At 40.8% G+C, this 17,031-nt stretch overlaps 1 protein-coding gene across 5 annotated transcripts in view; it reads left to right on the top strand.

Moving 5' to 3' along the window:
- The window catches only part of dlc1 (DLC1 Rho GTPase activating protein), a 73,850-nt gene that overhangs the window by 40,763 nt on the left and 16,056 nt on the right, over positions 1-17,031 (top strand). For 3 of the 5 annotated variants that reach the window (XM_063883582.1, XM_063883581.1, XM_063883583.1), the window contains one exon: positions 15,505-15,576. In XM_063883582.1, the coding sequence (XP_063739652.1) occupies positions 15,505-15,576 (72 nt within the window). Of the gene's footprint in view, positions 1-8,591; positions 8,864-15,504; positions 15,577-17,031 lie in introns of those variants that run through there. The other 2 variants (XM_063883585.1, XM_063883584.1) reach the window with 1 other exon arrangement.

Here is a 17,031-nt window from a genome sequence, read left to right as displayed (position 1 = left end):
CCTTACTCAGGAGTTGAGCTATCATCCCCAAGGGGCCGATGAGCAGTGGAGGGATGAGAGGGGAGTCACAGGGCTGACTGTGGCTCCTGTTCAGAACCCAAAGTCCCCACCCTGAAACACATCAGTGCTGTCTTTTAGCTCGTAAAGTAAATAAACCAACTGTGTCTATGTGTAGGACAGGGAGGGAAAGAGTGGGTGAATGGGGTTCACTGCATCAGGAGTAATCTCATAAAGTGTTATAATGTGTTTAAGGGACGGGAGAAAATGAGACGCAAGCGTTTGAGAAAAAATATATGCTAGTATTGTTGATGCTTAAGAACAAAACACAAAAACTAAACATGTGGTGTCAATAACATTATTCATTCACAAAACGAATAAATGCTTAAAATATCTAATCAGTATTTCTATGTTGCCAGTCAAATGCTTGACCCTGATTCTATCAATGGTTCGCAGTCCATTTATAACATTTTCTGTCCACTGCCTTCCTGAAGAAAAACTGCCTTCTCCTTCAGCAGCTAAACACAAACACTAACTTCCTTCTGTTTATTTATATTTGGCTTAATACACTAGATTCCTTACATTCCTGCCCAGTGGATTTGGGTCAGCTATGCATAAAGTTAAATATTTAGATGTTGCAACTAAAGTGAGGCCATTCATAATCATATCAAAAACCCTCCTTGTTGGTCAATGCTTACAGAAGGATACATTTCAAATGTTTAAAGCATGCAAACAAGCGCATGTTTCAATTTCCTAGACAGAGGCAAAGAACTCTCTGCCTGAATCTACTAAATTGTTGCATCTTTGTTAAATAAATGTAACTTAATTAATGTGTAATTGTTTCAAGATGAGCCACAGTTATTAAATCTATCATGTTTGATTCAGCAATTATATATGCAACAGTTCTATAACTATACCAGAGGTAAGCAATGAAACTAAAATAAAATGATTACATTTGTTTTCATTATCACTAGCAGATTTTATGTGATTTCATTTTGAATCATGTGGTTTGCAAGCAACAGTTTTCACCGTTCACTGTTTTCTACAATAGGAAAGAGATCAGGAATAGATTGTAGGTGTTTATTAGATTTTGGTGTGCCTGTCATTCATTCTATCTCTTTGATCTGCAGTAGCACTATCTTTCATCCTAGCTTTTGAAAAAGGACAGAAGTCACATGAGCTCTATGAAGTTGGTAGCTGGAAAAAATCACTCTGAAATACAAACCTGCTCAATGCACTTTTGCAAAGGAGCCTCCGGATCAGTGATAATCTCCCAGCTGAACCTGGTTTGTGTTTGTCCTGACAGCCTAGATGTCTGCATGGTTTGTCACGTGGTTCGCTAGGGGTCAGGGTTCAAAGGAGGTCACGGGTCAGGGCAGGGAAGACTAAAGCATCAACTTCCTGCATTACACACTGGCTGATTCTGCACAGAGAATGAACGGACATATGGTACTTTGGAATTCGGTCTTTGCTCCACATGTCGAGAACTCCATGACAAAAGTCAATAACAGGAAACAAGTTAGAAAAAGGAAGAGAGTTCCACGCTTTGTATTGTCAAAGGTGATATTTGACACCTTAGAATGGACATGCACATTCAGGACACACAGGCATTTATTGAGAAGATAATAACATACCACTCACACACACACACACACACACACACACACACACACACACACACACACACACACACACACACACACACACACACACACATGAACAGGCATGCATCCACCAACATATCGATTTGCACCATTATTTCACCCTAATGTCAAACATCTTCTACCTCCCTAACATATGCAGCATCCTTCCACTCGCACGTTGTACCTCATTCATACAGCATTTAAACCACCCATACTGCTGCCGGGCACATCCTCTCTTTGCACCTAAATCTTGAACCCAAGGCCCATTATTCATTGCTGCTGAAAGATAGCTGGCATACTTTTGACACCAATGTTATCTCTTCCATCCAGCTGTTTGCCAAGTCTGTCTCAATCCAGAACAATTCATCATGATGTGAGACAATATCAACAGCCGTTGCATTCCTAGGGACTCCTGTCATTACAGTTTTGTTTGAGGATGATTGGTTTAAACCTGACATTGCTTCAGTGAGGCGAAATCGACCTGTGAAAGTTTGGCTAGCAGAACAATTATTGCCATCTTTTACAGAAAACAATACTCTGGTGTGTGTTTTATCTTATTAATATAGGGTGAATAAGGCATGGTCCTGTTTCAATTATTTAATGTAAAAAACATCTACTGTGGAGCAAAAAGTTATTCCAAGTAATTATTCCTCTGATTATTGTACCTCACTTGGTTTGGAGTAGGAATTCTGGAATTATCCAGCACAGCTCAAAATGTTGCTGTGTGCTCTTCTCAAAGCCATATGGTTGGCATCATTAACCACTCCCCAAATATTCAGTTGGTTTCCCAAGCAGACCTCCACCTCTTGTAATTCTGAGAAAACGTGGTCACACACAGTTACTCTTTATGTGTTGAAATGGGATTGCTCCAGTGTTATAGCTTTTAGAAATAAATCAAACACGCTTGGTTCATTAACTCTAGGCCAGAAACAACTTTACCATAAAATATTACTTTTGAGTCTTAGCTGTGATATTATTGAAATTAACAACCAGGGTTTGCAGGAAAACCGCAGGAGTTTTTACAGCCTACTCGTTGGAATAGAAGTTTCCACTTACTCTTAGCTTGTAGTGTTTGAAGTGTGTCCTCTCGATCTTTTTGCTTTTTATCTGAAACCTAATTTCACAGACTTTTGGGGTAATGTATGCTTATTGTTACCTTATTTTACTTTGATACTTTCTTTTTCTAATACTTTGAATGTCAAATTTTTCTTTCCTCTTTTGCCAAAACCTCCAAATGCCTACTGGTTCTGCTCTTCCTCTAGCAGCCCTCTCTCACCATAAAGCAAACCTTCACTAATCGCCCAACGACATGCATGACTAATAAGAAAAATATGAGCTGTAATATTGAGCTGTGTGTGTGTCTTCTTTTCTCTCACATCTTTATCTTGATTAGGCTATATGAGAGGGCTGCTGATCAGTGGATTTCCTGGAGATCCAGAGCATCCTTACTATTCCATACTAGTCGCTGGTATACAAGTGGCTTTAAAAAATACTATATTACAAAACTTTAATTCTAAAAGTACAAACCCAACAATTTAAAAAACAATATATATTATTGTTGTACTATGCATGCAACATTCCTGTGTGTAGGTGACATACCTAATAGTAAGAGAATGGTAGTCAATGTGTAGACTTAAAGACCACTGACTATTCAAAAATGTAAATTCCGTGTGTGTGTGTGTGTGTGTGTGTGTGTGTGTGTGTGTGTGTGTGTGTGTGTGTGTGTGTGTGTGTGTGTGTGTGTGTGTGTGTGTGTGTGTGTGTGTGTGTGTGTGTGTGTGTGTGTGTGTGTGTGTGTGTGTGTGTGTGTGTGTGTGTGTGTGTGTTACCTTACACACTGTTTGCTTTAGCAATTACACATTAGTGTTGGCCAATAATTCTCCCTGCCATTGTCTGAAATCCAAGGTTGAGCAGAAGTCACATATGGCAGTGCTTTACAGGGAAGCACTATTTGAACTCCTTTAACATGTCAGTCATGCTTAAAGATTTACAGTCGTCCTAGCAAATAAATGTACCTTTTTAGTATTAGAACTAGAGCAGTTGCACCCTACTTAACCCGATGGATTAGATCAAATATCAAAAGACGGCTCGACAGCGGCTCTTCTTCCTCTGCAGGCTGCGGAAGTTCAACATGGACTCCAGGATACTCTGCAACTTCTACAGGTGCACCATCGAGAGTATCCTGACTGGCTGCATCACCGCCTGGTATGGCAGTTGCACCGCCCTCAACCGTAAGACTCTACAGAGGGTGGTAAAAACTGCTCAGCACATCACCAGGACAGAGCTGCCATCCATGGAGGACTTCTGCACCCAGTGGTGTAGGAAGAAGGCCAGTAGGATATTAAAGGACCCTCATCACCCCAGCAACAATCTGTTCAGCATCCGGACCAAGACCACCAGACTCAGAGACAGTTTTATACCACAGGCTATAAGACTGCTGAACTCCTGAGCTCTGTGAATGTCTGCTCACATCTGTTTATAGTACACATATCTATATATTATACATTTTATTCTTGTCTAATTTTTGCGTTATTTTATTTATCTTATTTGCACCATGTATGTTGAGTTGTTGAGGAGCATGAGATATAAGATTTTCATTGCCAACATATACGCTGTATCTGCTGTGCATATGACAAATAAAACCTTTGAACCTTTGAAATGTTGGTGTTATGTTTAGTTGCTTAATGGACCTGTAAAGACCTCTAAACTGAATTTAAAGAAAGATCACTAATTACCAAGGTATCAACCAATGAGGATCCAAATAAAGATTTAACAATACACTTCCAGGAAAAACGTTCAGAAAGAACAGTGTTGCGTTTTCTACACACACATGTAGTAAAATGCTAAAGGAGGAGTGTATTCTTTCTTGACATAATTTGCTGAAATGAAAAACATGAATACTTGTATTCGGCATGGTGTTGTACAAAGAATTGTTTTCTTTCCCCTGCTTTACTCTTTTTTTATACTTGTGCCATAATATCAATAGACTGTTACTGCTGGGGCCAACAATTTAAAATTAAGTGATAAATGGATGAGCCAACATGAAGCACTTGTTTTTGTTAACCCCGCCACCTGCATGATAAACAAACACTTCTACAACACAGATCTGTTGTTTGGGTAAGTGTGTGAGTGTGTCAGTCTCCTGCCTCTATTGTGATGGTGGTCAGTCCATCAAAGCCCGGAGAGGGTGTCGGCGAGGCATTTGGTCCACTGTCTGCTTCACACTTCCTTTGTTTGTATGTGTGTTTGTGTGTGTGCTGGTCCAAGCCTCTGTCTCCCTGCACTTCCTCCTTGCCCCATTGTGTGTGTGGAAGCATACTATATGCTCTCTCTCTCATCCTCTATCTCTAATCAGTGTCTTATTGGGCTGATCCCCAGGACCATAGATGAGCTATTTCTGGAGATTCCTGTTATGAAAAGAATATTCCCCTCCCTCTTCTCTTACACTCACCCTTCTCCTCTCTATTTCTCTCACTCACAGACAGCAGTCAAACTCATTATCTGAAACTGCATCAGTGAAAAGCAGAAGACATTTGTCATTGGAGGCTTTTACATTCAGGTTTCAAGGACAGTGGCAGTACTTTGCCTCTGAATAAAACCCAATCTTAGACACACAGTAAATGTATGAAGTTGCATTGTAATTAAAACATAAATTCCCGTTCTTTCCTGTTTTTGATTCATTTATGGCCTACCCATCTGTTATGGAAAGACTCCTAATTTATGGCCTTATCTGAAAGTCTCAACAACATAAAAGAGAATCACAATATAGCTGTTTAGACACATACAAACCTAACATGTGCATGACTATTTCAGGAAAGGCCGATGACCTCTGCAGACCCATAATTTGGTTATCTCTCTTTGTGAGTCTTTGTTGACACGGCCTTGGGTGTTTATGTGTGTGTTGGACTGACACGTCCGTCCGCTGACCCTCACCTGGCCCCGCCGTTTGGGGTTAAGAATGGTAGAAGAGGCAAGCGTAAACCCCAAGGCAAACCCAGGGGAGGGCTCTTTCATCTTTCCCTCATTTTTCAGTTTTTTGTTTTGTTTAAATTTATTTATTTCTATATCTCTTTAGGCAAATTTTTTGTTTTGACCTTTAATTCTTTGTATCTTCTAATGTCCGATTCCAGCCCCTCTCTCTGTGTCTCAGGGTCAGAGGTCACACTGTAAAGTTTACAACCTAAATCAGTAGCTTAAACCAACAGCAACAACTTGATGGGGCCTACAAGGCCAATTTATTAATATCAAATTCCTGTGGTTTATGTTGTTTACACACCTGGGATTTTTTTTGTTTAAAAATAGAAGTGATGATTAACAACAGTTTGAGACATGAGTAAAATTGACTATGAATCACATGATAAGCCACAGAAATGTCCCTTATAATATGCCTTAAAGGTAAAGTGTTTGTTTTTTTCCCTGGGAAAAGTTCCATTTAATGCAGGCTTAATCCCCTGTGTCTGCCTGCTGTAACACTGATGCAACTCCTCATTTCCTCTCTTTTGTCCAAAGCCCTCATTATACTCGTGTGTATTTGATCTGTATCTGAATCATAAGCCAAACAAGCGCCCGACTCTGACGAGCTTTGATGAATGAAAATTGTAGACACTCAAAAGAGACACACTCATTTGCCCCAGAGCAACTGGCAGCCGCGGCAGTCTGCTTGTCTGATCTCTCACATTTTACCACACACATTTATCAACGATCACTGGCATTACTGTGTATCCATCACCGAAAAACAACTTGAGAGCACAAGCCCTCTCGACCCTGCGCGAGGTTGTTGACCCATCTCACCCGAGGGTAGCTTTGAGTTGGGGTTTTCGGTACAGCCTCTGGGTGGTCGGGGATTTGGCCTTGTTTGGTAATCTCTCTTGCTTCTCTATATTTGCTTTTTTTCTCTCTCTAGTCTTCCCCTATCCCTGTATATCAGACCATAATTATATTGCTCCCTTCCTTCAGGTTACAGATTTAGGATAAAAACCTTCAGTTTATGAGTTCATAAGCTCATGGTTTGCGTTGACGTATTATTTGATAAATGATTTAATGCTTATTCTTTAGCTGGATAAACGTATACTTATACTGGGTAATGTGTTCATAGCACTAATTCCATCAAAAGATTATATTGCATAGTTTGTCAGATTCAGAGGATTATTTACATGCTCTGTCATGGAATATATTTTTTACTTAATTAAAAACTCAGAACACTTTGCAAATGTTTTTACTACATTGTTGTAAAGCTGCTCATGTTAACTTTTGTGTTTTGTGTACATTGGCTTAGCTTCTGTTTGGGTTCCCACAGACCCTACTGCTGTGTATGTAGAAATAATAACTGCAGAATTAACCACATTTTTCACATATATGTGTTTTTGCCAAACAAATATCAGTATGCAGGCCTACTTTGTGAAGTTACTGATGTTTGAAGTAAAATAAACACCTAATTCTGAGTTGAACACACTCAGACAGAAATCCAAATAGACTTACTTAGGGTTTGGGAGGTGTTGTGTTGCAAAAAAAAAGTACTGTCAACACCAATGACAGATATAAGCATATGAAAATCTGTTGTATTTCAACAGTTTTACAGACAGGGCCTCTGGGAAAACATTTCAAATGATTCCCATCTGGGGTGGACATTTTATGGATGCTTATGCCTTATATACTTGTGATTTTTCTCCCTTTTAATAGCTGGCAGGATGTCTGTAGGGTGATTCACCTATGACTCCTCAGTCAGCTGGAACTGGTGGTAGCCAACATCAGACTGCACAGTTAGCCAGGATTTTCTGCATCATCCTTTCCCTCCTCTCAGCCAAAGCTTTGGATGACATGTATTTCTGCGCCTCACTGTTACTCGTCTGGCTTTCTCTTTTTGCACCACCCCAGCGCCTATGTGTTTCCAAGGTAATAATACATGATGGCGTATGCCAAAGGCTGATGTCGTTGTGGGTTTCTTGAAAAACTGTGGATGGAAGATAGAAATGGGGGAAACAGAAAACTGGACAGGCTGTTTGAAATGGACCAATTATAAATCAGTAATGTGTGACTTTACACACACACAGGCACACACATTTAAATCAGAAAAATAATCTGTGAGGTTTAAACACATTTCTTATCCATATTAGGCATGCATGTAAGAAATAAAATGTTGATACAAACTAGCCCTGTATAACCTTAGGGCACATTTAGACGTATCCAATTGTTACAGCAACTTAATTTCTTTATAGATGCGTTCAGATTAGGATATATAGTGCTATCAAAGTGTGAACATGACTTTATACAACAACAAAAATCTGCCTCCAGGTATGAATGCGTTGTGGTTGTAGTCAACCTGTGCCTGGTGTATCTGGCGCGGCATGGAGAAGGGCATAGCAGAGGCATTACCATACCTGCAACAGTTCTCTTTTCACTGGGCCACTTGCGCTTTTCAGACTAATCTCGATTCACAAAAGAGCGTCTCTCAGTTGTCTCCAGTATTTTCTAATGATATGCAAACTGGGAATCAACCTCCGAGTGAATTGCTGCCAATTACGGAGGCGGTTGAGGCTCAGACGAGGCAGGAGCTGAATGAGCAGAGAAGAGTCATGGGGAGCATAGTTAATCACTTTCGATTTTATATGGGTAACGTTTGTTAGTCAATAACTATTCAAATCAGTTCATTAAAATAGTTACGAATTCATAATAAAAAAAAGGAACAGAATTTTAATAAAATGCAGACAAATAATCAAAAGAGACGATTTGGTGTCACGGTGACTGCGATTTGATATTACGTGATGACATGATGTTATAGTCATTATCAATTATTCCCTACAAATGGTCTACTGAGGTTGTTTTTAGGGGATCCGTGAGCCTCCAGCTCCTTATCAGGTGGGGAGCAGCGGAGCGGGTGGGGGTGGAGCCACGCTAGAGTTGCCCATTCCTAAAGCTTGAATCACACTACTCTCCATTCACATTCCTGCTAGGGACCGCTTCATTCAGGGACTCGCAGTGTTGAAAGGATTAGAAGAATTGTGGAATTTCGTGTATCGCAGCCAAATCGGTTTTTTAACCATGGATCTACTGTGCTGCGCAACGGTCAGAGGACATCTGGAACCGACTGTATAGTTTGAGTTTTCTGTGCGCTGGATCATGCGGGCATCGTCCTAACAGTGGAGTAGACCTGACGGAGCGCAGCCGGGATTCTGGTTTATGCAGAGGCTGGTCAAGTCCGAGACACTAAAACATGATATTAACACGTAAGTCAAGTCCAAAATGTATCTTAAATTAAATATTTGTCATCGTTTTCTATCCAAAGAAAATATGGCCATATATTAAAGCGGTTTCCTGTTTATCCGGGAGGTGTAAAGCTCACTGATATTGGCAGTCTACAGTCTGTTCATCTTTGGTTATTTTAATTGCATAGCTTCTGAATGGTTTGTTTTAGTTTTACCTCCAAGTAAAACAGTCCATAAGTCGTCTTTACGGCGCGGCGCTGCGGGCTGTCAGATAAGAAATCTAACCGCTTTGCGCATAACTCCGCGTCTCCAGTGTCCTCACTCCTATTCACTAACACCCCCACCCCGTGTTTCTTTTACCTGTAACTTTTCCCAAATTACGTACGACCCTGCGTGGTTTAAGAATAATCTCTGTGTAAAATCGTTCCCCCTTTTACGCACGCAGCCCGCAGGAGTTTCCAGCATTTTCGCACGCTCTCGACAGTTTGAAATGGATTACATTTAAAACCTTGATCCGTGTGTGGAAACAGGGTCGCGAACAGGAATGTTTAGCCTAAAGTCGTGTTTTGTGTCGTTAAAGATTATCAGAAGGTATCGTACCGGCCCGCGACACTTCGCCATGTCAATGCGTCCAGTTTGTTGAACTGCCTTTTGCCTGAATGCCAACCTTTTACTAACGTTAGTGGGAATTTGAGGTGGTTATATAAAATCCCTTTTTAGTCCTGTGCTGGCAGGCTTATTTGTGTGTTTTGTGGGCTTTAGCCCTTTGTCTTAACTGTTTAACTGTTTGCTCCAACACATGGCTCCTTATCAGCCACCTCAGGTCTGAAGATATGTGCACAGTGGATTTCAGTTGGGCCATATAACCATATAACCACATGCTCAAAGAAATCCAACTATTATGATGAGAACATAACCTACACTAACTGCTTACTGGATTACTAATAACTGTTTGACACACACCTCAATGAGTCAATTTGCAACCAAAAGAGCAGTCCAGCTCCAGAATTGCTAGTATCTACAATGTGTGTACTTGCTCCTTCTTCGTGTTATTTTAATTTATTTCCTTATTTTCTACCAAAGCTGGGAATAGATTGTTTAGGGAGTAGTTAGTGGATGTGTTGGGAGAAGCGCAATTGAAGGAAACTCACTTCACTGCCCTCTTTGAGCAACAGGAAGTGAGCAGGGGCCTTATCTAAAAGATTTACCACCAACTGGCACACTGTTTCTCCATGTCCTGTGAGGAGACACATATGTTCACTTTTGCTGTAACCTTCCCTCTGTGAAGGTAACAGGCTGTCCTTGGATTTGTTTACATTTAGCTATCAAGCAAGGGGGTTCCTAGCAGGTAGGCGGTCATCTGGCTGTGGAAAGCTTATCAGGGGCTTTGAATGTGTCTGGTCACCTGATCCAGGGCCAGGGCCCTATGTGAGAGCATAAATCTGTCATCAGGGAGCACAGGGGCCTATTGGGTGTGCTCTGTGATGATCCATCTGGGCCAGCTGCATGTCTGCATGTGTATGTGTCTGCATCTTTGCCTGTGCCTGTAACTGGAATGGACCATTGGTAATAACCGTATTATTGTTGTGTGCCTGGGTGTGTGTGAATGTGTAAACGGGGCATGGCTTGTGGCCAGCCAGATGGCAATTTTCCTGGCATCGTCTCACATAGCTAATTCTCAGTGAACACCAGCTGTCTGAACCGTAGAATCCCAAAACCTGATACCCATCAGGAAGAGAATCTGTTATGGCCCATCTTTGCATTCCAGTACTGGAGGGATTTTACATTGGTCAGGATAAAAAAGTTGTTGTCTCCAGTTGCCCTGCTTCTATTATAGAGACTCAAGCCGTTAACGACTGTGCTATCGTACAGAAAAGATCATGAATTAAGCAGATGTGCATTCTTCAAGTTCACAGACACATCAGGATTTTGTCCTTGTCCCTGTTGGGGTTAAGGACAAATATTGGCAGCATCCAATCTCCTTGCTTTTCTTGTTGTAGATTACTGCTGAGCCACATAGTCTGGCCTGGGTTATCACATCACCTGTCTAGACCCACTTTGCAGCTCTTTCAGAAATGAGCCACTCAGACCTGGAGTTGATAAGAACCCTAGACCTGCCTTTTGGCTTGTTTTACACTCGGCACTTTGAGACCCTGCGATGATCGGGTAATTCCAGATAAGCCACCTCAATTCACAACAGTTCTTAGTCAAGCATTCTTCTTAATCTGCCAACTTCAAAGCCCCTGCCCTAATAGTGATAACTGTATTAAGACTCTTGACCTCCAGATTGCCATGTGTGCAACCAAGCTTTTGAGGTGGGGAGCAGCATCCTTTGTTTGCTAGCTGCTGAAAAACTCCCTCTGGACCTGAGCATTCAGGCTTGGCCAAGCCAGATCCCGCTGCCTCCTGCGATGGAGGGAAACTCTGGCCTGCAATTGTGAGAATTTCCTGCCACAGGAAAGGAAAGGAGAGAAGGCCTAGCAGGATTGAAATAAGCAGAGGAGATCAGGTTGAGAGCAGGGAAAAGGGCAAAGAAAAGACAGATCAGTTTAGAAGTCGATTGCGCTGGGCAGTGAGTTAAGTTAAACTCAAACTGGCAGCTCACCAGGTCAGCTTTGGCGAAGTTCCAGGAGAAATGCCGCTTGTGATCCATATAAAATCTGTATTAGCATTGGATTTGCTCTTTTTAGTAATGTTATCTTCTCATAATTGCTCTCATCGTCTTTCCGCTTAAGAAGGAGTGTATCTTACTGTGTTGCTTTTGCTTATTCACATCAGTTAGAGATAATGCTTGGCTATCTTTTAATTCCAACTGAGGGGATTTGCCTGGTCCACAAGTAAAACATTTAGAGGAAAATGTGTTAACATTATCAGAGATTATTTATTCTATTTTTCCTCTCCTTATGAGACCATTTCAGTCTTTGACCCACCTAACGGACGTGTTTCAGACATCCTGTGTGACCTCCTTTAGCCGGAACAGAAGATGTGTTCTGTGCCCAGGTTCAAATCTTAACTCCAGCTGTTAATTGTGTCTGTTACACTGAAAGCCAATCAGGCTACAACCATAAATGGTAACATGAGGAGAAGATTGTGTTTAGCGTAGTGCTGCTTATGTCTTATGCCTCCTGTAGCGCGTAGCATGAAGTCACTGGGGTCAAAATGACAAAAGGCTATTTTGTAACAACAACAAGTATCTGTCTCTGCTTTCATTCCAAACCGTTGTTACTGCATGAAACTAAACTAAATTTCAACAAGTAAATCAATGTGTTCTGAATGCGCTGCTCTTTATGGTCAACTGTTGCATAAACAGTTTGCATTGGAGAACTTGCAGTTCTGTAGTTGGCTCTGAAATGTTGGTGTTGGCCTGACTTGTTTCATAGTTGTAATCAGTTGTACTTCAGCCAACTTGGCACATACAGCCGCGTAGAAAATTAAGAGAACACTTTTTCCCTTGTTTTATTATTTATAGACATGTCTTTGAGTTAAAAAATGTTTTAATTTGTTTTATTGTATTCTATAAACTACTGACAACATTTCCCTGTGTTGGAATTCAACACACACTGGAATTGCTGCCATACATCTAGAGATAAAGATTTAAGAACAATGTGGAGTGGACTCTTAATTTTTTCGGGAGCTGTATAGAGTTAATATCACTATCAATGTAATGTGTTTCTGTAATCTATGAGGGGTTACTGTGATATTTTTTTCTGGCTCTCATATTTGACTGGTTATAAGTGCTAAGTGTAACACATACAGTACAGTACTGTATGTCCACTGTGGCGTTGTAGCTGTCTTTAGCCATGAGGACGTTTGGTAAGCACACACAATCACCGGAGCCAGTGTTTGTCTTGGCTGCCTCCCCGCCTATTATCTGGCCAGAAACAAACGAAGGCTTGGCCTTACAGCCGGGTGGTCGGCGGCCACTGCAGCGCCGATCGGCTCTCTTCCTGTGAGGGAAGCAGGAAGAGGAAGTGAGGTAGTTCCCTGGCGAGGGCTCAGGAATTGGGGTGGACAGCGTAGGAAGACAAAAAATAAAATACACCCATGAATCTCAAGTTATCAAAGCAAACCTATGTAAGGGAGAAGCTGACTGTTGTCGGATCAGCCTTGGATATTCTTCTAAAACTTTTATGGCTTGTTGATCCAACTTTTATAAAGATTCCAGATATACAAGTCTGTATTTGTGTGCAGCTCTATTGTTAGGTTGTTTGTGCCAGATGCCCCATGCCCCTGTCCATTTCCTGCAGCCAAACAAAAGATAAAAAAATATTCTTGCTCCAGTATTTCGATGAAAGGAGAAACACTGCAGTGCAGTGACTAATATTATTCACTTGTATCCATCTGCATGGTGAATACGGTTGTCATTATTTTGCTTTCAAGGCACACCAAGTCCACATTATGTCACTGTAAAGTAGATTTGACACACATTCTAGCCAAATGGTGTGTGTCACTGGATAGCTTCCCTCCAGAGGACCTTAATGAATCCCATAGCCCTCTTTTTGGGGTTTGGGGGTGGAAAGCTAACCATGTGTTTGTATGTCCAATTTGCATTTCAATAGCTTTACTGTCTTTTGAGTGGTTTGTCTTTAAACATGAGGTCAGTCTTTGCAAACACACACTGACTAGCATGTGCACACAGTCAAACACACTTTGATACACAAGCAAACACAAGAATCTCTAGCTATATGCGGTGCTTGCTTCCAAGAATGTTGGTATAATTACCCATTGGTTTCTACGCTTTTCAGGGATCACTTCGCTCCAAAAATACTAGGCTCAACACACCCACCAGACACAGCTTCTGAGAGAATTCACATCCACAAGGAAAAGTAGAGCTCATATGTCAAATAAATGAGTGTTAAAACATAGTTGTAAATATGTTATGTGACACTTGGGTTCACGCTGGTGTCAGAGTGGTTGCTTCAGGGGTTTGTGCCCCTGCAGTGGCCGAGGGGAGACCCTGTCTTAGTCGGGTCACACCTTGTTGTTAGTGGGTTTGTCTGCCGTCTAGGCTTGTTGTTATGTAAATCCTCATGTACGGTTGAGCCCAGACCCTTTGCAGCAGTAGTCTCTTTCTGACCTAACTGTCTGTCTTTCTGACGGCACTTTATGGTTACATTTGTTTTGTTTACATAAATTCTCCCTTAGTGGTTTCACTTTTTTTGCATTATTTGTAAAACATTTATCTCTGTAGTTCTCAGTCAACATACTAAAACAGTTTATTTAGTATCTTTTGTTGCCGTTTGTTCTTCTGTTCTTGAACTTGGGCTGAAACAATCTAACAATTTATTTTCGCAATCAAGCCTTGAAATGAGGTGGAACTGCTGGTGGTATAATATAATAAAATCAACTTCTCTGCATCTTTACTGCTGGTTACTATAAGCTCAGTAACTATAAATGCAAGGATAGTAGAATTTTGAAATGGAATTTTTTAACTACACTGCCTTCATTTCAGACTTCTAACACAGTTCTCACATTTTTAATGGGGTTAGTAAAGTATAAAGCTTGCATGCTTTGCAGTCTTTGTCTATGTTTGTCATTTTTTTCGTCCATGGTTTGCCAGTGCCTTTCCTGCCTTTTTACACTGCTTTTGTTTACAAGTTGTTCTCAAGGTTGTGTTACATTTGTGCTTACTGTCATTCAACTTAGGAGAAGATTGTAAAGTCAGATCCTTAAGGCCTGGAGGCATGTTTCTGTCTGTCTCTCTTCTTCAAACTGCTGGCTCCGTGGGTGATGGGGCAATTTAGGAGGCTAGGGTTTGGGCAGCCATTTGGCATATGTCATCTAAAAGGTTTTTCACAGATAATTGGGATCACCATGGCTCCTCTCAAACAGTGGACCCTAACATGCAGTCAGTACTTAGCACAACAAGCACAAATGTCCCACCTTGTGTTTAAAAGGAAAGTTCAGAAAAGTTAGTCTAGCAGTGTTTGAGAAGCTCTTTGAACATGTTTGACTTTTATTCATCTCATTGATGGAGACTTACGAAACATGCATCTAATATACAGTTGTAAACCCTTTCCTACATACATCTCAATCAAAAAAACGATGTAAAGGTTATCATTGTTCGTATAGGCATGAACAAACAGAAGCTGGATGGCAGCACTGCATTCACAAGACATGATATATGATCTCAGAAAACCTACAAAACCATTGTTAAATGATAGAAATATCACACAATCACATATAAATATATATTTGGATACAGTTGTGCCAATTAAGAAAAGTCTTCTTGCAGATGTTTTTCTGTTGGAGATGTCTGTATGAACAACACCAACGCTTTACCTGGATAAGGAGCTTAAGTGGCACACACTTGGCGTGTGAAGGGGTTAACACAATTTGCACGAATGATGCTTTCAGCTTTAGCTTTGAAGCATGTGAGATGAGAGTGACTGCTCCAAGACAGCTAATAAGGTCAAGGGGTTCACATTCGATAAGCTGCTAGCATGTTGGAGTGCTCAGTTCCATATTTTTGCCTCACTTTGATATATTGACAGGATTACATTTTTCCAAACTTTGTTTCAATTGAGGCTTTAGGGAAGGAAAAAAGCTTTTGTTTCCAATGCTTTTATTACAAAAATTGATTATATTTTTGTTGCGGTGAATTCAGGTCTCTGCCACAACAATTAATGTGCTTTTGTTTTCTTTCAATTTCTCCTATGCAGAGATTGAAGCCAAAGAGGCTTGTACCTGGCTCCGAGCAGCAGGGTTTCCACAGTACGCCCAGCTGTATGAAGGTAAGGACCCCCGTAAGACACCTCACCCTCTCCCACGGCCTATGTGGCAGTAATGAAGTTACAAAGTTGATGCTGTTATTAGGGAAGCCAGTTATACTGCAAATGGTGGAAATCAGAAGAAAAAGAGAGTTATTTAACCACATTACTATAATCTTAAATGAAGTTGATTAGGCAGATTTTAAAAAGTGAAGTTAAAGTAAGTAATTGATAAAACTTATTTTTCAGAATTATTATTAAGGTCAAATCACATAAAAGCAGATTTCTTTTTTTTATGTCAGAAAATATTTGTTGCACTATTAAATTGTGCACTTGTTGGATGATGTTTAGCTCATCTAGAAGACCACTGTGTCCTTTGTCGAGAACAAAACACCAACATGTACACTTGTGCCTGTGCATGCTTACATACCAAACACAGCAAAACATTCCTCAGGAATAAGGAGTGTGTTTTTCCTTCATGTGCTTTGCAAACCTATAAGAGAGCCACATTACCATAGCAAAGAATATCCCATACATTAACCATAATGTATCGTACCTAGTAACTCTTTGGATAGCCAAAGGTCTTCCTTACCTTGTTAAATTAAACACAAAACATGTCTTCTATGCCCTCTAAAGTTACTCATACAATGACATATGGTTAAGAAAGAATGCCTTGGCCGACCTTTGAGTTTTAAATAAACACTCACTGAAACACATCAAACATTCTTTAAACTCCATAGCTACTTCGACTATACTGTGGCATGCCGTAGGTATACCAGTTGCCCTTATGTAACAACATGACGATGACAGCAGGGCCAAGCTACCATTGTCAACAGGTCATTGCTTGTTGCCACTAAACCGTGAAAGGTTTCCTATTAGAACGGAAAGCTCTTTGTGTTTTTACACAGGTGATGAGACTGTTTTTTTCCTCACGAACAGCAACACAAAAGTGCTAACCACAATCAATCACTGTGCAGATTTTAAACAAATCGCTGGTTGGTTTTGCAGCCGTCTCCACACAAGTAGGAATTTGTGCCGATGCATGACACATTTCTCCTTCCCCTGTAATGATGGGACCATTTTATTGTCTGTGCTGTCAAGACTATTGCCCCTCTAAAGATAAGCAGACTGATAGGCCAGAATCACTACAGTAGGCTTAAAGATCTGCCCTCCCTTGAACAGCGTTTTCTTATCAACATCGTCCCCCGGGCCATAGATGTAAGATTCCTATTTTGGGTTGGGTCCACACATTCCAGAAAACATCTTAAAACCCATCCAATTTAAATATTCTTTATGATTCAATGATATTATGTGCCATAATGCTGCAACTGAGTAAATAGTGACCCTGTTAATGAAGTAGACAAGGGTGGGAGAAGGAGAAAAAGGAAGTGGGACCTCTGAGCAGCTCTGGAGTACCTATTGTCATTCTTCAATCAATCCCCTGTTCTCTCCCTCTGTGCTCCAAATCCCCCCTGCCTG

Source organism: Eleginops maclovinus, chromosome 5 (genome assembly GCF_036324505.1).
Source record: "Eleginops maclovinus isolate JMC-PN-2008 ecotype Puerto Natales chromosome 5, JC_Emac_rtc_rv5, whole genome shotgun sequence".
NCBI classification, from domain to species: Eukaryota; Metazoa; Chordata; class Actinopteri; order Perciformes; family Eleginopidae; genus Eleginops; species Eleginops maclovinus.
Note: the sequence above shows the minus strand (reverse complement) of the source record. Positions and strands in the feature narration are given on the sequence as shown.